We start from the raw sequence: 20,076 nt of genomic DNA on the forward strand, positions 1-20,076 counted from the left end.
AAGCAGACCAATCTACCAAACTAACTTTTATTTCAGAATCTTAGTAAATGAGAATACTTACTTGCCATGTAGAAGATTTTTATTTCTGAAGGTAATTTAGATCTCGTGTATTTTAAAAGCCTCATACAAGGATAAGACCTAGAAAAGTACGTTAGAATGGCAGAGATAAAATCAAAATAGTGAATGTTTAAATGCAGCAGTGAACTGGCCAAGGAGACAAAACTGATTTGCTTCCCTTGTGTGCTTCAGTCAGATCTCAGGCTGCTCTGCAAGCCTGGTGAACAGCAAGATGTTCAGCGTGACTGAAGGACGTGCAGAAGAATATATTCTGTCCCCAAATTCTAATTTAGCCTCAGCTCCTACATCACTGGCTTTTGCACTGGAATTTGCAGAGCAGGAACAGTACATTACAATTATATATTAATTTAACCTCAGAATACTATTCTGAAGTAACATAATACCACTATCCCAATTTTGAAGAAAATGAGGATGGAAAATGTTTTAGAGAAGGTCACACCCTGTTTTCCAGGCTGGCTGATTTACACTAAGGAAGTTTCCTCTTCCAAGACCTCAAAGAATCAGTATCTGGAAGCCATTCAGAGCAGGGTATAATTTCCTTGGAGCTCCACTAACTCTAAAGCGTGGGCAAAGTCTTTTCAAACACTAGAGCTTGACTTGAATTGATTATGGCAATTGTATCCTTCAATAGATTTCCCTACAAAGAATATTTGTGTCTATTTTGCTGCTATTTTAATTGACATCGATTTCCAGCTGCCTTTTGGACTTTGGTTTTTCTGTGCCCTTCAGACTGTGATAATTTTATGTGTATCTATGGTTTAGGAGTTATATTGTCTTTGCATTAGTTTAACATTGAGCTGGAGCTGCAGTAAGAAATGAAATGCCATTTATTACATAGTGTTATGTAAAAAGATACAATGAAAGTGTTCCTTTGTTTAACTTCATTTCCACAGCCTAATATTAAGCAGGAGGGCTCTTGGCCAGGAGGGCGGTTCAGAGCCTACATTAAAGTTAAGCCTGTTGAGAACAGCTCTCACTGCAGTGATCTGTCACTTTGCCATTTGGTCTCCTTCCCTCTTCTCTTGCTTTTTTGCTGAAATGCTTTTTGCATATTGTCTCATGCTGTGGAGCACACATTTCTGTTTGCTCTCCTCCCCTCAGACCACCTCAAGTTAGCTTGGCTGGGATCAGCAACCTCATTCATTTCATTCAGTAATTCCTGGGGCAAACAATTCCTTATTGATACACTGCCAAAGTTTTATTTCTCCCATATTTTGGACCGTGTTGTCTCCCTGTCCCTCTTCCTCATTTAAACCACCCCCCAGGTTAGTTACACATCAGTGGGAATGGGGGTGAGGTGGGCAGTGTGGGCAGGGATCTGCCACCACCAGTGCGTGACTGATAAAAGTGAAGTAAAGCCAGCTTGTGCTCTCACTGAGTGTGCACAGCTGTGAGCACACTCTGTCTCTGGTTGTGTTTCATGGGTTGGAGCTCTGCCCCAAGAGGTACCAGTGGTGCCTTGTGTGGCCTTCAGTGTTCTGCACAGAGCCAGAGGCAGTCCCTGCTCTGTAGCTAAGGCAGCTGTGTCCCACCTTTTTTTGTGAATAGTTTTCTGTTACCAAGGTACTCTTACCCAAAATGGAAGAATGATGCAATCTTGAATTTCAGCCTTCACACGCTCTATCTGGCTGGCAGGACTCAATCTGATGTTCAGGAAAGTACTTTTAATTTCCTCAGTATCACCAAGGGCTGATTTATCCCCTTTCGGAGGACACCAGGGCTCTGATCTTCCTATGAGCCACCGGCACGTGAGATGAGGCTCACACACAGGGTAGGAACTACGCGCCTGCAGCTGTGAGAGCTCAGGGGCTCGGGCAGAGGCGGCGGGGGAGCACAAGGCGAGGCCTCACGGCCGGAGCCTCCCGTGCCGGGCGGGAGCGCTCGGGGGCCGCGCTGAGGGAGCGCCCGCCGCGGGCAGCGCTGCACATGCGCACAGCGGCGGGCACGGCCCGCGCCCCGCCATTCCCGCGGCCGCCGCGCGGGGGCGGCAGAGCCCAAGGAAGAGCGGGACCCTCGCGCGCGGCCCCGCCCGGTCCCGACCCCGACCCTGCTCCCGGTCGCTGTCCCGATCCCGGTCCCGGTCTCGCTCCGTGGCAGGGGCGCTGCCGGCGGCCCTCGGCACGGGCTGATGGCACTGTAAGGCCTGCGCTCCCGCTCCCACGTATCCAGGGCAACCGCCCTTCCCGCCCTGCTGAAACGGAGCCTCGCGTTTCAGAGGGAAGGAGGAAACGCCTCTAGTCCTCTAAAAATATCTTTTTAACAAGGAAACCCTCTTAGCAGCACGCTGTGAACACCCAACACCTGCGGTCTCTTCCTTAGAAGCAGGCCCAGATTTCCCATGTAACTCCCCCGTGCCACTAAAGCCCAAGAGTCTCGCTGTTCTCAGAAGCCATTCCCCCTCTGCAGCCATCAGCTGCCTTGCCTGACAGCAGGAACAGTCTCTGTATCACCATTTCTCTTCAGTAATAAGGCTTTTGAATTGATTCTTTCCCCTGTAAGTCCCACCTTGGGAACAGCATATTCCTTCTTTCAAGTCTCCATAACCAGTGTTCAGTCAGTGCCATTCATTTCGTGAATTCAGTTCCTGCTCCCCTCCCCTCTCCACCCCAAAGGCATTCCACGAGTGTGACAGAACTGTGATGTCAAGATGGAGCTCAGGAAAATGGTGCAGTGACAATTTGTAGGACAAAGGCAAGTGTATGTTCAGCAGGCAGGGGGACTACAGGGCACAGCAGTGCTCCAAAGTAGGAACATGGGAAGGAGTTGTTTTAGAGTGGCTGCCCCAAGGTGCTGGTGATGGAAGTACAACCCAACTTTTGTTTAAAGAAAACTTAGAGCTCTTAGGAGAGCACATACTGCTATAGCTGCATCTCAAACAACTGCAGCTAGACCTAAGCCTCCAGAATAAAACTGCAGATTTTAACACTCAGGCCCTGACTCCACAGTCAAAAGAGAGGAGAAGTTGAAATTTATTCTCACAAATGACTAACAAATGATCAGAGGCACTCGGGCTGCACAAGGACACACATGGTCTTCAGTAAAAGTTTCATTTCCGGTATAAAACAGTAAAGCCATTTTTAAACAAAACCTACAGGTAAAGAGAAAATATCACATCTTAACAAAAAGGATTTATTGTGACTAAACAAAATGTACAATGTTTCCCAAATGACAGAGTGTTTTCAAGACTCTCTGAAGTCTGCAGGTCCATTGAGTAACTTGATCACTTCTTACCCTGCAGTTTGATCAAGCTACTTTTTGCCAGACTTCTTTATTCCACCACTGGCTGCCAAAAGAAACAACACAGCTGGTTAGGTGACTGTGACAGAGCTTAGCTCCAAATGCAGTTCCTCATAAAGCTGAATCCCCCCACTAGACAGCCTGCACATCCCTGGTTCCCACTGGTGAATTGTTTCTGCACGTGTGACTCCTCCTGTGTGGTTTTGATCTCTCACACCTTACTGTGAACAGTGATTTATTTAACATTAGAAATAAGGTTTCTCCTGGAACCAAATATGCCCCCTGATTCTACAATGGAAGAAATATTCCAACAGTTACTTTGTTTCTCCATTGATTATTTCTTATGCAGCAGGAGCAGTCTGGTCAAATCAAAATCAAGACTAAGGGAATAAAAGCTTTTGTGTCCCTACACCAAAGCCCCCAGCTGGGATCAAAGCTCTACAGAAGCAGGTGCTGGAATTCCCTGCAGATTAATGAAGATGCTAAAGTCTAAGACACTAAAGAAAGAACCAGGTATTGACACAGAAACAAGTGTGGCATTTGTGGTAATTGCTCTTTTTCTCCAGTTGTGTCAGGTATGACCAGTGGGAAGGAAAGAGAACAGCAAGGCTGCACCAAGGCAGACTGCAAGGGCCGAGAGTCAGCAACAGACTCTGCATTGCAACTTGATTCCAACAGCATTGCCCTGCTCAGGCTCTTGGAAATAGGCTGACCCTGCCACAGCAACTCAACAGTCATTACCTGCTTTGGTAAGCATCAGACAAGGGCCAGATGACTGACACTGAGTCTAGACAAGGGCAGAGAAAGAACTCTGAAGAGATCTGTGAGCTCAAGCACCCTACACAGAATGAGTTTAGGATGTAAGGACAGAACAGAGGCAGGCAGGGTGCACCCTTGAACACCTCTGATGGGACCATGGCAAAAGCTGGAGGAGTAGAAGGCGAGTGCAGAGCCATGTGAGCACTCTGTGACTGTCACTGAGACAGGGATGGCCTCCATGGGCCACAAGCACACACCCTGTGAACTCACTCCATGCCTCACATATTTTACAGTCACTCAGGAAGAGGGATTGAAGCCAGACTGGCTTCCAGTCACATTTTTATAATGAAGAAATTCATCCTCTCAGAGGACAAGCAATGGATTTTTTAAACTTGGAGGACTGTTGCAAAGCCTACAGGTAATACATCTGAAAAGACTGATTTGCTAAAAAAAGAGCAGAAATGTCCCTGCACATACCAGTGGAATAAGTCAGTGTGCCAGACACAGTGATTTGCCTGCTGAACCAGAACCTGCATCATTTGGGGATGAAAATGCATAGGAAAAAAATAGCCTCTATTTGTTCCATATCATCTATACCTGCCATCAACTTATTTATCTATGTCAAAAAACCCAGAGGCACCTGCCTTTTTGTGTCTGTCAAACAAAAACATTAAATTTTTGAAGCCAGCAAGACCCCCATTTCTCCTGCCAGGATGGCACCTCACTTACCCAGGGGACCTTTTCCAGCAGCTTTTGCTTTCATCTCCTCAAGTTTCTTTTGCTCCTCCTTCTGTTTTTGTTTGAATGCCAGATCCGTCTGAAGGAAAGAACAGCAGCATTTTTTAACATCTCTTCCACAGACAAATTCAAAAACAACTGAGAAGCAAGGAAAAACAAATGTACTATTCCAGCAGCAACAAACACCTGACTGGACTGAGGCAGAATATGCAGAACATTGCAAAACTATCACAAAGACCACAAACTGAACTTTAACTCTGTATGTTTGGTCTTCCTGGAATTATTTCTCATTCTGAGATTATGATTCCTCTGACTGATAGATGTTTGCACTAACACCATTCATGAACATACCCTCAGTGACACATGAAGCCCAGCAAACAGGCACTAACAAAAACATTTAGGCTATAAAGAATGTAAATAAAGTAAGGCTAAAGTAAAAGCATATTTTTTTAAAATCCTCCCACATATATGTCATTTCTTCTGGGTTTAATAAATTTGTATTAATTCCAAGCAATCTAATGAGACTGCTGGCAAATTGTGCAGGCAAGGCAGCTATTGAGCCTCCTTGCTGGATGAGCCTCCAAATCCAGGAGAAGTCAGACATACTCTGTCCCTTAGACAGACATTCTTCACAGACACCAAGGCTGAAAAGGACTCAGATTTTTAACTTGGCACTCAGAACTTTGTGGAAACTGAACTGAGGACCTTGATAACTGAGATTCCACAGATTCTTCACCAATCCAGTCCATGGCTCATCTTTACAACTGCAAAGCTTTCCTCTTCTTTCATTAAAGCCTCCCTTGCTGCAATGTAACTGTATTACTTCCCCTACCTACCCCTCACAGAACAGAATATTCTGTTTCTTTCTCCAGGTGTTCCTGTCTCCAGTTGGCTAATGTGTCTTTCCTAGTAAATCAATCCCTCACATTTATCCACTTCTGTGGGGTTTTTCTTGCAATGTGTTGTTCCCAAATGCTCACAGTATTGCAGAGCTGAGACAAAAATAAATTTTACATCATTTGACACACAAATGTTTCTAACTTGCATCCTTGTAAGCACTTTATTAGTTCTACCGTTTCTTTAACAATAAAGCTTATTTAGAAAGCTATGGGTTTTTTCCTTTTTCAAAGAGGTACTGTATTTGCCTTTTTCCAAATAGTGGCACCTCATCCATCATGCACTATTCTCAGAAATAGGAGCTGACATCCATACTTTAATGTAAGGGTTCAGAGTATCTCTAACATGCAATTCACTAGTGCATAATTTAATACATTCACTAGTACATAATTTAATACGTTCACTAGTACTTAATTCATCCAAGCTACACAATAATCCCAGGCTCCTGGGACAGCAGAGATTGACCGAGTTCAGCTCGCAGTCTGATGCTGTGCCAAGGGCATTCCAAGCTGCTCTGACAGCCAGCACTGCTGCATCCACCAGCATGGTGGAACACTGGCGGGATGTCGTCATGGCATCAGAGAAACACAGAATGGCTTGGGTTGGAAGGGACCTTAAAGATCATCTTGTTCCAAAGCCCTGCCATGGGCAGAGACACCTTCCACAAGCACAGGTTACTCCAAGTTTCGTCCAAGCCAAGATTTCCAGGGATGGGGCAGCCACAGCTTCTCTGGGCTGTGCCAGGGACTCATCACCCTCACAGGCAAGAATATCTTCCTAATATCTAATCTAAACCGCCTCTCTTTCACTTTGAGCCCATTCCCGCTCGTCCTGTCACTGCCTGCTCCTGTAAATGTCGGCAGGAACTCCCGGGCAGCCAGGCCCGCCGGCTCCCTCACGGCCGGGGCTCTCCCGCCGCCGCCGCCGCCGCCGGGGCTCTCCCGCCCCCTACCTCATCCAGGTCCTTCGTCTGCTTCTTCGGCTGCTTCAGCGGCTTCTTCTTGCCGCCTGCAAAGACAGAGGGGACAGTGAGGGCCGGGCGGGGCCGGGCGGGCGGCACCGACGGCCCCGGGCCCGGCCTTACCCTCCCGGCCCGACATGGCTCGGCTCGCTCCGCCCGCTCCCGCCGCTCCCGCCGCTTCCGCCGCCGCTTCCGCCGCCGCCGCTTCCGCCGCCGGGCCGGGGCAGGTACGGGGCGCGGCGGGGCCGGGCCGGGGCCGGGGCCGGCCGGGAGGGGAGCGGCGACTCGGCCGGGTCGGTGGAAGGGCCCCCGGGCAGGGACGGGGTCGGTGGTGCGGAGGAAGCCGGCGGCGGGATGCGGGGGCGCCGCGGCAGTGCCGGGTTGCGCTCGGCCCGGCGCGGGAGCGCTGCGGGAGCCGGGGAGCGGAGTCCCGCTGGCCACCGGCTCTGTGTGCGGCAGCTTTTGAGAGTGTGTTTGTCAGAGACGGCAGGCAGAGGAAATGCTTCTTGCGAGGGAGGCAAGAGAGAACCAGGCACGTAATGTCAGGTTAAGCTGTCACAACTTTCTTGTGTCCTCTAAGCTCAGGCTGAGATCACGTTCATCACAGTCTGTGACTGTGCATAGAAATTCTTCTTCAAATCTCAACTTTCTCCCTCTTTTTTTTTCTATTCTCCAGTACCCTGAATATTAGGTTAAACTCTTCAGGAAGTAATGCAATTAAGAGAGGGGAATTTTGCACTCTGGAGCAGACAAAATTGAGCTGATGTTTGTTGTGGCCTGCAATGTAGAGTAGGTGTTCAACACTGCTGTTGACAGTAGATATGTGAGTGATGCTGGCAGGAGAGAGAACTTATTTCATTTCCATGTTCTTGTGGGTTTGATCTTACATGTTATGCATGTAAAACAACTGGTAAGATTTTCATAATGCCACTTGGAGTTATTATTAGTTGTTAGAACTAGTCAGCAGAGGAATGAACCTGTGGTGGTCAGAATTTTCCCGCTGCTTCAGTACTTTTTTGTGGAGATGCTTACATTAACCACCTAAAATTAACAAGGAAATCTGTTTTAAATAAATTTTTAAACTATGCAGCAGCTATCAAGTGTTCTCGGTAATTCATGTTTTCATATTATATTAGTCAAAATCTAATATAGTCATACTCGAATTTCATATAAAACTGGACTGAAAAGTTCTCCAATTTCTAGCTTTTAGAATAATGTGCCTCAGTAGAATTCTAAGATCATATTTAAAATCAGTAGACAGTAAAACATAACTAGCAGCCTGCTTTTGCAGGGTAAGCAAGAATTTTAAGCTAATTTTAAAATGCAGCCCTGTGTGTTAGAATGCTGTATATTCACTGCCTGAGATTTTTCTATTCTTGTGGTTGGTCCTGGTTTTTTATTTTGTCGGCAGTCTCATGGGAGTGCTTGTATTTGGTTCAGCACTTCTGGGTTTTCCCTCTGTCCTTTGTGTTTTTGTCTTTGCATCCTTCAGCACTTCCTGTATCTGTGCAATGTGAGATAAAGAGAATGATCGAGCCACACTTCTTTTTTTATCAAGATTTTGTCCCCTCTCTGCCTTTTTTCCTTTTCTGTTCTTTTGCAGAATTGTGAGTACCTGAGGCACAAACCACGTTGTGCAGTCACTGCTCTGCTGAAGCACTGAATTTCTCTGAAGTTACTCCTGCTGTTACTGGATCTGCACATGATCGCTGCTCACGCCGTGGGTGAATTAGTTGTCAAGAAGCATGAAGCATGGTGGGAGTACTTCCTAACAGAAAATCAGGAATCTGTGGCACAATTGCACTTTGTTGAAAATTTTGGAAAGTTCTCTAGGTGAGCAGTGGTGTAAAAGTAGCAATGGTTTAGCCATTCTTGAATTCATTAGTTTTGGCACACTTGTAGTTGAAGAGCTACCAATCAGCCATACTTCAATAACTTCTCTTCTTCCTTGTAGCACTTTTATTTAGCAATTAAATTCAAGACATGGGGCCTATGAAATACAAATCAAGTGTGTCCTCAGTGTCCTGTGGTCTGCAGTATCACCATTCATTGATGAAGTGGAGTCCCAAAGTGAATTTACACGTGGTGAGGACTTACTGCCCATCGGCGCCCAAGAGGCCCGAAGCCAAGTCTGCAGTGGAAATGGCCATGGGGCTCCTTCATCGGATCACAGAATCTGGGACTGCTATGGGGAAAAACTCCCTCCAAAAAGTGTCTGCAACGTGCAGGAATTGGTGGGACAGATACGAAGAATTTGTTGGAATCAATGAAGTTCGAGAGGCTCAGGGAAAAGTGACAGAGGTAAAGACGGAGATAATGTGGAATTTTTAAAATGATGAATAGAGGTGTATGCAGCATAAACACTGTCTGAGGCAGAAAAGGTTATCCAAGGAGAATTATGTCTTTTTCTGCTTTGGCTGTCTGTGCAGGCACTGTGAATGTGTTCTAGGCTATGCATGTAGTAAATAGAGCTTATCCTCTGAATTGAAATGGAGTAGTGTGTTTTATTTTGTTGGTGGTTTTTTTCTTCCCCCCCGCCCCCCCCAAAAAAAATTGTATATAATTAGCAATTTAGGTCTGTGTGGTAGTAAGTATCTAAAATAAATGCTCTTTCTCTCTCAGGCAGAAAATGTCTTTATGATAGCTCGAGGGATAGTACGAGAGGCTCGTGAAAATGTAGAAGCCCAACAAATTAAACTGAAGGAAATTCGGGATCGCTTAGACAGGGTCTCTCGGGATGACACCCAGTATTTAGAACTGGCTACTCTGGAACACAGGTTGCTGCAGGTAATTTGTTGGTACTTAAGCATTGGTGAATATGTTGAAAATTTGTGTGCTTTGTTTCCTTCACTAGTGATTGATTGTTTTTGTAGATGCAGTTCAGTTCTGAAGTGATCAAAGTTAATTTCTTAGGGTAGTTGTTTTACTTAGTTGTTATCAATGGTTTGATCCCCTGTGCAAATTTTATATGTTAATGCTAAAGCAGAGTAGTAAATTTGGAGAATCAAACTGAAGATAATGAGCCTAGATAATTAATTGTTGTAGTGGTGACCTGTACATGAGTAGTTAAGAAAAAGCTGCCATTCGATGAATTAACTCTCCATGGGATGAGAGAAACTCTTTCTGGCTAATCCATGGAAATTCTCTCAGCTGCTTTCTGCTGGTGTCTAGAGAAGTTAGCAGGGCTGAAACAGTGAACATTATGGGGAGTGAAAGACCTTGCTCACTCATACCCATTTCCTATCATCATGTGGCAGATTCTCATGTACAGGACCTTCAGCTGTGATTCCTGATAACCTCTTCCATTTCTCAGGCTTAGAATGATGCTTCATTGACTTAAGTAGGATTAATAAAGAAAATCCCACAGGCAAGGGAAAATTTCTGAAAATTCTAATAGATGTTCCAAATTTCCATTCCTTCACCTGCAGTGGAGTTTGGGGGTTGGCTTGGGGTTTTTCCTTTAGTATAGACTTTATAGCTTCATATTATACCTTCTCTTTTCATCACTCTATTTCTTGCAGGAAGAGAAGAGGTACCGAGCTGCATATTTAAATGCAGAAGAATCTGAGAGAGAAAAGTTCTCTCTCTTCTCTGCAGCTGTCAGGGAAAGCCACGAGAAGGAACGCACAAGAGCTGAAAAAACAAAGAACTGGTCTATTATTGGCTCTGTGCTGGGAGCTGTTATAGGTGTTCTTGGTTCCACCTATGTCAATCGAGTAAGGCTGCAAGAATTGAAAGTCTTGGTGCTTGAAGCACAAAAGGGCCCAGTAAATTTACAAGAAGCAATCAAAGAACAGGCCTCCAGCCATTACTTGCAGCAGAAAGATCTCAGTGATGTCATAGAAGACCTAAAAAAAGTGCTGCAAACAACAGCATCGAAGGGAGGGAAAGAAGGGGCTTTGTTAACTAGAGAAACCAGGAATGACTCCATAAAAATAGATTCTCTTTTAATGCCTTTAAATGAGCAGCTAAACTACATTAAACAAGTCAGTTCATGTCTGGGGAGTTTACAACAGCAGTTTAACAGTCTGCAGGAAAGTATCACACAGGTGCTGTCTGAGCTGCACAGTGTCAAAGTTGCCATCCAGTCCCGACCTCCAGAAAGAGTGATGCCAAGGCCTGCAGGGGAGGGCAAGGGCCAGGCTGCTGCTGTCAGAGATGTGATTCTGGAGCTGTGTGATACCGAGCGGAGACTGGAAACACAAATCAAGAGAAGTTCTATTTACAGCACTGCACTGACATGTGCTATGTTTGCCATTACTCTGCCTGTACTCTATATCATCCTGAAAGGGAACTGATCCCTAATTAATTGCCACAACTTAGTAGATTAATAAAGGTAAACTTGCACTCTAAGTACCTGGAGTACAAGTCCAAATAAAGCTGCTGTAGTGTTTCTCATTATGCCTTCTCCTGTATATTTGAAATACTTGAAAAGCCTTGCTGCGGGCTCCATGTCAAGTCTCTGTCACACTGTGCTTTTTAACAAGCAAAGGAAATGCCACAGCTTGATCTGTTCATTTCATTCACTGTGTCACTCTTACTGTCTAGTCTTGTGTATCAAAACAGCACCCAAAATGCCCCTCTCAGCCCCAAATTGCATCTACGAGGCCCGAAATGGCCCCTTCAGACCCTGAGTTGTACCCCTGCTTGCTCCCAGTGTCCCACATCACCCCACAATGGTTCCAGTTGTTCCCATCAGACTCTTAACTCGCCCCAATGGTCCCCAGTTTGCATCCCCAGTGGCCCCAGTAGCCCAGGACAAGGCCTGCAGTGTAACCAGGTACATATCCTGGGCACCCTGACCCCCAGATCCCTGTACCCAGCCCCAAGCCACTCTGCAGCCCCCAGCCACCTCCCAGACCCCTTGAGATTCTGGGGTTCAGACATAGTTATTGCTGGGACAGACAGGTTCTGGGGCCTGACTCATGAACTGGTGTCCCTCCATCCCCACTGTTCCCCTCTCCCCCAGGTGTGGGCACAAGGAGGAGTCTTCTTCAGTAGCACAGTGCCAGAACTGAGCTGAGGTGAGCCCCCCAAATCCTGCATCCCCTCAGAGGATGTTCCCCTGTCACCTCCCCCAGGACACCATGAAGTCCTATTACATCTTCACCACCCCACACTGTGGCCACTACTGGAGCAAGTGACATGAACCTCAAGATGGACATGACACAACTGATTAAATATACAGTGATTTTCACTCTGGAGCTGGATTCGTGATTTCCTGTTCCAATTACTCCTTTGCTCTGTCATTGATTTAAATGCCTCATGTATAATTCTCTGTATTTTGCTCTTTATTTCTTCATAGTTTTGCCATTAGTTCATTCAAAATCATTAGGAGTTATCTTAACAAACAGCTGGATGATGAATTTAAAATACATTGAAGCTACACACGGTAACCTTTTCTGAGGATGGTTTGTCATGAAGTGTCCAAAACATTTCTGAAGCTTCAGCTTTTGTTATTGATGACTACATGTCCCTTCAGGCAGGAAAAGAGGGAAAGGGTCCAGATACAGAGCTGTATTAAGTATGATGGTGTTTATTCTGACAATATAAGCCAGTTATGCTTTCTCTGCAACCTCCTTAACCCGTCATTCCCAAGGTATTTTGTGGTTTCAGCAATCATCTATGGAGCAATCACTTTCTTATCCTGCTCATATCTCACTGGGACTTTCTCCAGGTTTGTTGTTTTGGGGTTTTTTCCTAATCTTGTCCTGCCTGGCAATTGAAATGCTACTCTACAGCAGGTGCTTTTAAGCCAGTACATTAGCAGTGATAGACACAAACTACAAAATAATATTTGGAAAGAAGTGAAAGGTCCAGCTGCCTGTTTTTCCTGGAAGGATGAAAATTGGCTGACTGAGGCTAAACACACTTGCCTGAACAGTTAAACATCAGTATCTGTGTGTGGCCTCACACAAGGTTTCTGGTATGGCTCAGATAAGAAATCATTTTCTCCCTGTGATGGCAGCAGACAGGCAAATCCAGTGTGGAACTCCTGCTTCACAAGCACTTCTGTGGGACCTCTGCAGACAAAGGAGAGCGTGCTCACTTCATGTTGTAATGCTTCTGTGTGAGCAACGCCCCTGTCTGGTACCCACTGCTGTGGTGGGACTTTCTCCTGCTCTAAGAGAGTTTGAAGTTTTGATTGCAAGCTCCTAAGACTGCAAGATCTTTGGGACAGGGATGTTAGTGGCACCACCTTCATTTGCTATCACTGAGTGCTAATGACAGAATAAAGAAACAAAGTTAGGAATGATCTTGGATGATTCACTACCTGTAAGAGAAATGAAAGTGCAAAAGGTGGTTTTGGGAAGTGCCACTGCTGATTTATACATTGATTATTTAGAGTGTGAAGTGAGTAACAAATATTTGTCAGGGAAGCTGTTTGATCTGCTGGCTTCAGAGCTGGGATAAAAATTCCCATACACTTATCTGTATCAAGAAGTGTGCATACAGATCAATAGAATTTTTGAAATCTATAATATTTCATTTTATCATTTCACAAATATTTTTACAGGTTATATTTCTTGTAGGAGCTTGATAAAAATCAGGCAACTCTGTAGTTAAAGGGGAAGGACTAGTACAATGGTTCTATTTGTAATTTGCCACACTAGTCACTGAAAATTTTGTTCTGGCTTGGAGTTTGGGGTATTTTTTTAGTTTAACTATATAAACTCGGCCCCTGTTACTCTAACTGGCTGAATTTTTTATTTGACATCACTGAACATGTGGATTGTGTATATCAGCATGGTTTTTAAATGCTGAAGGTTAGGCAGCTAAACTTGAAAGTCAGGGAGTACTCACTGACTTGTGTTCAGTGGCATCAGAAACGAGCAGAGGTCTGAGGCCAAACTTGTGTACAATAAATGAGAATACAAAACTAAGGGCTGTTTATTGCTCTAAAGAAATCTGCTTTTTACCCATTTAAAGATAGTATTATGATCGTTTGTAGCTTTAACTCTATGTATAGTTACAGGAAGAAAAAGTCAGTCAAGGACTGTATGAACAGTCGATGAACAGTAGCATACAAATCTGTAATAAATGATTGTTTGAAATAACACCTGAAATTTGAGAAGAGCTGCAAGGTGTATGTATCAAGATGAAAATAACTGGTCATTTGTAGGAAGTTTTGAAGACTCAGGAACAGATCCTGTGTGCAGCTGGCAGAGCTCTGTGTTACAAGTAATTACCATGGCTCACTTAGTTCTGCTCTTCCTTGCTAAATCCTCCTATGTGAAGTGACAGCAGAATAATTTCAATTAGGGAAAAACCCTTGTAATTAACTGTGACTATATAATAATTAGGAGAGAAGATTTAAGTATTCCCTCAATCCTGGATTAATCATCACTCCATTGTGGCAATGATCTAAATGTGTAGCTTGGCACTGCACTGTATGTGCACCCCAAAGCCAGAAGGTGTGGCTGCAGCAGTGGCAGCTGTACCTGAGCTGGCTGAAGGCAATATCCAGGAAGATGCTAAAACATGGGCTATATGTATAATCTGTTTAGTACTTTGTGCTAAACCTTTGTCATGGTAACACAGGCAGCAAATACAGGAGTTTGAACAAAACCAGCACAGCTGTACAGGGGGTGTTTACCTGGGCACTCAGCTCAGTTCAGGTACATCTGTGATTTATACAAGCACATGACATCTCAGTGCATGTTTCCTGATGATTCAGCCAGGACTAAGTGAATACTTTGAATACTTTTTGCCTGTGCTCTTCAGGTCTATTCTAGTAAATCCCCCCCCTAAAAAAACCAAACCAAAAAAAACCCCACCAAAACCACCCAAAAAAAAAACCCCAAAAAACAACTAAGGCAACTAAGGAAACCACACACACCAACCTGCATTCTGTTGTTCTGTTGCATACCTTTGGGTTATTAGAAAGGTTTATAATAGATAGCTGAGTTTCCATTTCGGAATGAGGTCTCTCAGCAGATCCTTTCTTCAACGAATAATTTCTGCTTGCTAAGGCCTTTTGAGACTTGAATTCTTACTCTGTGAGCAAAGACCTCTCTAGGCAGGATGGTTCAGCCAGCCCTGGGCCCCAGTGCTCATCTAAGGGGGATGATGGCTGCAAAATACAGGACTGGTGAGGCCAGGACTGACCTGGGTGCTGTGTGCAGGTCAGAGGAAGGCAGTGCTCATTCAGATTAGTTCCTCTGTCTGGCAAGACACAGAAGCTGAGAGGAGAACCTGGTAAGAGCAACAGGAAGCCCTTTGATAGATATTAACTATAGAAAAATGGGTGGCAGTGGCCTGAGCTTGGCCCTTGCTAAGCTATTTTGGGTTCTTACTGCTCCTTGAGAAACCACCAGTAACTCAAAAGCAAACAGCTTGTGGCTATGGAAATAACTTTGAATGAGGTCACTGCAGACTTCTAACAGTAGGTGCATTCTGAAGAGTTGCCCGTCCTTCCACTCATGAGAGAACTAGAAAATGTTGCTTAAGAACACAGAACAAAAGCAGTTAGATGTCATGCAACAATCAGGATATGTATTTATTTATTTATTTATTTGTTTATTTATTTATTTATTACTACTTGGGTTTTGAATGTTCCAACATTCTAGGATCCTGGTCGGAAGTTGCAGGTGCTCCTGTTGATTTCTTTGTATCTGTTTGTTTGGAAAAGACAGTTCCTTTCACAACATACCTCCTAAAAACAAATACTTCCCTCTTTGTGGAGCATAGGAGTGGTAGAGATGTCCTGTTTACCTCAGAAAAAGGTTGGAGATTTGCTGTAGGAATGAGGTTTGTGAGCTAGGAAAAGGCAGACAATGCTGGATTTGTCCACATTATATTTAGAACTGTATTTTATTGCCAGATTTTAGCTAGGAAGTTACATTCATGACCTCACTCATAAAGCAAAGAGAAGTGAGATTTCTGGTGCTCGGCAGCTGGATAATCTGAGAAGGTCTGTGCCTAAACACAGCAGCAAAGCTCCAAGATAAAGGGATTGCCACGAGCGTCCCAAGCTTGTTTTGCTGTGTTCTGCAGGGAGAAAGGCAAACCTATGCAAATAGGTGTGCGCTCAGTCTCTTGCTCTACCCCTGAGGTTCTGGGGTGTTGGCTATTTTTTACTCAAAATCAGATCCTTAAACATCAACAGACTGCTGCCAGCAGATCTGTAGGTGCCCAAATGGCCATAACAAATACCTTAATGCTGTTTCTGAATATTTTGACAACTGAAAGCTTGGAAGGAATGGAGTCAGATATGAAGTAGGGCAGATGTAGTTAACCTTCAGCTGGTCCCTGAATTACTGCTCTAAATACACTTTATTCCCAGAAGCTATAGACAGTATTCACGTATCCCTTGTGACTTCCTTAACTTGTCTCATCCCCTACTTGGAGGGGAGGAAGAGTAAGAAGGAAATCAAAAGGAGCATAAGCAGCTGCTTGCCTTGTGATTATCATAATAGTTACGTAAGAAACTTAGCTAACCTGCTTAGAACCAGACATTAACAAGAGTTTTTACAGAAAAGCATCCTTTAGGGATTTAAATATACTAAAAACAACACAACAAAACAAACCTTCTGAACAAATGGAAATCAAAAATTGTTTTCATTTGTTCCTCAAAATGTTTGTTCTTTGTGTGACACCATTTTCAGCTGTATAATGTTTGAGAATTAGCTTTTTCTCTAGGGTTGATTGGTTTGTTTGGTTTTTTTTAGGAACTGCAAAATTTTTGTGCAGACTGATAAAAACTCTTCCCAGGAGGGGGAATGGTTAATCCGACAGTGATTTTACAACACCCTTGTCACTCAGAAGGGCTGTAAGAGGGGTGGGAGAGGGGCACTGTAGCATCCCTAAAGTGCACAGAAGCTCTTCTTGCCCTGCTCCTGCTTCCTGCACCAACCCTGCCATGGGACAGAAGGAAAAGCCTCTCCTTTCGAATGTGCTCTCATAGGGGTTTTTGCTGCTTTTTAAGTGAAGCTTGCAGATGTTTTTTACCAGACAGAAGGGGCTGCAGGTTGGGACTGGCTCTGGAGGAAAGGCACAAAGAGGATTAATGTTTTGAGTCAGGAATGGGTTAGAGTAAAGGAAAGTTAGGGGATTTTTTTTTTTTTTTAATGCTCTTAGTCACCAAAACTGGATTTTGGCAGATGCAATTTGAGTGCAGTTAAAATGTGTCTGATTAGTGAGATGATAATTCAGTGAGCTCTAAGCTAAAGAGGGATCAGTGAGTGGGGTGTGGTAATAGGATGGCTTTTTTTGTGTTGGGAGAAGAACAAGTAAGGGATCATTTCCTCATGGAGCCCTCATGGGCTCTGCACACAGCAGCCTCCAAGGACTCCAGCATAACGAGGGGCCAAGGAGCAAAGGTCCAGAGAGGCAGCCAGCAGTTGCCTCTGAAATAATCCTTCCTTTGGGAGACCATGGTCATGCTGCCAGATCCTGGGGACTGTTCAGCATCTCTAAGCTTTCAGGCATATTTTTTCCTTCATAAAATTTGGGGGCTGGGATTAAGAGAGACTGATGTATTGTAACATAGACAGTAGATGTTTAATGACACTTCTGAACGTGGGATTTGTACCAACTATGTCCCTCTGAAATGTCAGAAATGAACGTGGGAGGAAAGCCCAATTCAGACTTTCAGAGCAGCATTATGCCTTCAATGGAGATCTGTAGCTTCATCTGCAGTCAAAAAGGAGAAGTGATGGGCACCCCAGCATAAGGCAAATTCTGTACTTTGCACAACCCAGGCCAGTGCACTCTTCCTCAGTTTGGTTTTACCTACAGCTCCTGAATCACTTCTTCACATCCTCAGAGATGTTTTCTTTCCTGTGCACAGAATTTGTGGCTGGGTGCTTGAGGCATAACTCCATCTTTTTTCTGGGGTTGCCAAACATCTGGCAGTCAGCTCAGCAGGCAAATGACCAGTACTTACAGCCAGTCACTGCATGTATAGCAAGTCAGTTGTTAGACTAACTGTATATTCACTGATCAACAACACAGCAGAGCACAGCACATCTGGGGAACACAGAAGTTACAGTGTGAGAGAGAAAAATGGGAGCATTAATTCTGTCCCTCTGTAGAACTGTCACTGACAGAACTTACCCCTAATTCAGAGAGAGGATTTTATGCAGTCAGTTCTCAGTCCAAGAAATGCTTTTGTCTCTTACACAGAGCACCAGCCTCCGCTCTGCCCATAACTGGAGCTTCCAGCTTCACAGGAATAAAAATCACAAAACCAGCAGTCAGTTTATATCACACATATCACTTCAGGCGCTTCTGCTTTATGGTGCTTTTGTCTCCACCGACTTCCAGCTAGAATGGTATGTCCTTCGCTGTTTTGCAACTAGAGATAACTATGCTTTTGTCACATTCTTCAATCTCGCTCGTGTGCTGGTTCCCACATAGGCTGCAAGCTGGAGCTGGGCTGTGCCTAAGCCTGCCTGTGCTGTGTGTGTAGGGGGGACAAGCTGGGTTCGCTGTCAGGTTCTGCTCCCTGTGCCCCGTGCCCGCTGCACTCCCCACTCCCCCGCACCTCTCACCGGCGGGGAGAGCCGAGCACAAAGGCTTGTCGAGCCTGACTGCAAAGTTACATTGCTACAAACGCAGAGAGGAGATAAACGCTGCGATTTCTTCCAAAATACACAGCTTTAAGCCCAGCTCTCATCAGCGGCGCCGCGGACCCCTCTGGCGCAGCGCTGTGCGCTCGGACCGGCCGGCAGCCGCCGCTCGTTTTGGCGGCAACGTGCAGAACACTCTCGCTGCCCGGGCCTCGCTCGGTGCAGGCGGAGCTCGCCGTGCCCAGCGACAGAAGCCCTTGGCTGGCCGTGCTCACCGGCAGGAGCCCTCGGCCGCCGCCGGCCCCCGGGATGGGGATCCCGGGCACGGCCCGGGGCGCGGAGGGGCCACTGGCCACGCCCCCTCCCTGCGCCAGCCAATGGGATCTCGCCGCCGGCCTCGTGCCGGAGGGGGGCAGCCGGATCCTGCGGGGCGGGGCCGCTTTGGGGGCGGGGCCTCGAGGGGAGAGGACGGCTGCTATTGGAGGAGCGCGGCCGGGGGGCGGAGCAGCCGGCGGGGAGAGGGGCGGGGCGGGCGCTCCGCGGCTCCGTGCGGGCAGCGCTCGGCGGCGGCGGCGGGAGCGGAGCGGGGCGGCCGCCCGGCAGGTGAGGGGCGGCGGGCACCGGGGCCGCGGGGAGGGGAGCGCGGGCTGCTGCCGCTGCCGCGCCCGGCCCGGGGCGGGGAAGCGCTGCCGGGGGTCAGCGGCCGGCGGCAGGTGCCGCCCGGGGGCCGCGCTTTGTCTCCGCGTGGGGGGATGGGCGCGGCCCCTCCGGAGCGGCGGCGCCTCCCGGGCGGGGCGAGGGGCTCCGGTGGGCCGGGAAACCCCCGCTCCGAGCCGCCCCCGCGGCTGGCTCTGCGGGGAGCAGGGCGGGGGTCCCCGCGGCTCCGCGCCCCGGAGCAGCAGCAGCAGCAGGAGCGGGCGGCGGGGCTGGCGAGCCCCTCCGGCGGCGGTAGCGCTACCGGGAGCGGGGAGCGGTGGGACCGGGCGAGCCCCCCGGGACCAGGGCACGGCTCGGTGGGAGGCGGCACCGCGCCGAGGGTCGGGCTGCCCGTGCGGCCGCGCTGGAGGAGCTGCCCGGCCCTGGCCCCGCTCCGCGGAGCGCCCTGAGCGGGCAGTTCCTGCTGTCTGGAGATCTCGTTCTCCACCTTGAGCACATTCCTTTTGAAAGAGTTTGCAGCAAGTGTTTGGGCCCCTCTGAGCAGGTGTGTTTTGTGTTCCAGGAGTTGCAATTTGAGATCTTATTTTCTTAAATCTAAACTTTCTGTGGCTGCTGCTTTATCTCAGGGCAGCAGTCTGGAACAGGAGTAGTCCTGGGAGAGTATCTGGAGTGCTGCTCTGGTTACAAAGAGGAAGGGGCTTACAACCCTGAGTGTTGTAAAACAGCGGGGTCAGTATTTTACTTAAACAAGTGCTCTATTCTGTGTGAGGCTGAATGTGATCTGCTCATTTGTGACCTCACTTTTTGAACAGGGATCACAGAAGTGTTCTGCCTTGTGTATGAAATGCAGAAATCGATGACTTTTATTAATGATGTGTCTGTGTGACGTCAGGGGGCTAAGCCAGTGATGGAAGCATTCACCCTGATTCAGGGGGAGGCTGATGCACTGAGATGTTTTGCTACGTGGTTTTGCATTGTAATGGGGAAATTGGTGTTTCCCCTTGCTACAAATGGGGCATGGAATTTCACAAGTTTTAATAGGGTCACTTTGAGAGGCCAGCAATGCCTAGCAGAATCACAGGAGAAGAAAGCAAACAAGTTAGGGATTGAGAAGAATCTGGCAGGGAAGGTGACTTGTAGGCAGTTTGGTGCTGAGCAGACTATTTCTATGCACATCCACACCTGTGTGCAACTTAACTGGAATCTGCAAGCCAGGGACTTGCCCTGAACTGAGAT

The 20,076-nt window shown here is 46.7% G+C and overlaps 2 protein-coding genes and 1 long non-coding RNA gene across 7 annotated transcripts in view; 2 read left to right on the forward strand and 1 right to left on the reverse strand.

Annotated features, from left to right (window-relative positions):
• Positions 1–3,186: 3,186 nt before the first annotated feature.
• LOC129124930 (uncharacterized) lies at positions 3,187–6,919 on the reverse strand. Its single transcript, XR_008534919.2, has 4 exons — positions 6,794–6,919; positions 6,662–6,717; positions 4,804–4,891; positions 3,187–3,361 (listed from the first exon to the last, which is right to left on the reverse strand). It is a non-coding gene; the product is annotated as an uncharacterized LOC129124930 (long non-coding RNA).
• A 79-nt stretch (positions 6,920–6,998) lies between these two features.
• Positions 6,999–11,071, forward strand: CCDC51 (coiled-coil domain containing 51). 2 transcript variants are annotated; one of them, XM_077184561.1, is made up of 5 exons: positions 6,999–7,202; positions 8,274–8,503; positions 8,625–8,971; positions 9,293–9,457; positions 10,192–11,071. In XM_077184561.1, the coding sequence occupies exons 3-5, from the start codon at positions 8,654–8,656 to the stop codon at positions 10,966–10,968; spliced, it is 1,260 nt and encodes a 419-aa protein (XP_077040676.1). In that variant the 5' UTR covers positions 6,999–7,202; positions 8,274–8,503; positions 8,625–8,653; the 3' UTR covers positions 10,969–11,071. The 2 variants fall into 2 exon arrangements, with proteins under 2 accessions (XP_077040676.1, XP_054496237.1); XM_054640262.2 differs by having other exon boundaries at positions 7,060–8,503.
• A 7,626-nt stretch (positions 11,072–18,697) lies between these two features.
• Positions 18,698–20,076, forward strand: part of PLXNB1 (plexin B1) — a 77,338-nt gene continuing 75,959 nt past the window's right edge. For 2 of the 4 annotated variants that reach the window (XM_054639971.2, XM_077184273.1), the window contains exon 1: positions 18,698–18,786. The gene's annotated coding sequence lies outside the window, so the exon portion shown is untranslated. The remainder of the gene's footprint in view (positions 18,787–20,076) is intronic. The other 2 variants (XM_077184274.1, XM_077184275.1) reach the window with 2 other exon arrangements.

Source organism: Agelaius phoeniceus, chromosome 11, assembly GCF_051311805.1.
Source record: "Agelaius phoeniceus isolate bAgePho1 chromosome 11, bAgePho1.hap1, whole genome shotgun sequence".
NCBI classification, from domain to species: Eukaryota; Metazoa; Chordata; class Aves; order Passeriformes; family Icteridae; genus Agelaius; species Agelaius phoeniceus.

Excerpts from the sequence above, each read along its gene's own strand:
- CCDC51 (XM_077184561.1), top strand. The coding sequence starts at position 8,654 with ATGGGGCCTATGAAATACAAATCAAGTGTGTCCTCAGTGTCCTGTGGT. Across the intron at positions 8,972-9,292 it reads CTCAGGGAAAAGTGACAGAG|GCAGAAAATGTCTTTATGAT; the intron begins GTAAAGACGGAG and ends TTTCTCTCTCAG. Across the intron at positions 9,458-10,191 it reads TGGAACACAGGTTGCTGCAG|GAAGAGAAGAGGTACCGAGC; the intron begins GTAATTTGTTGG and ends TATTTCTTGCAG.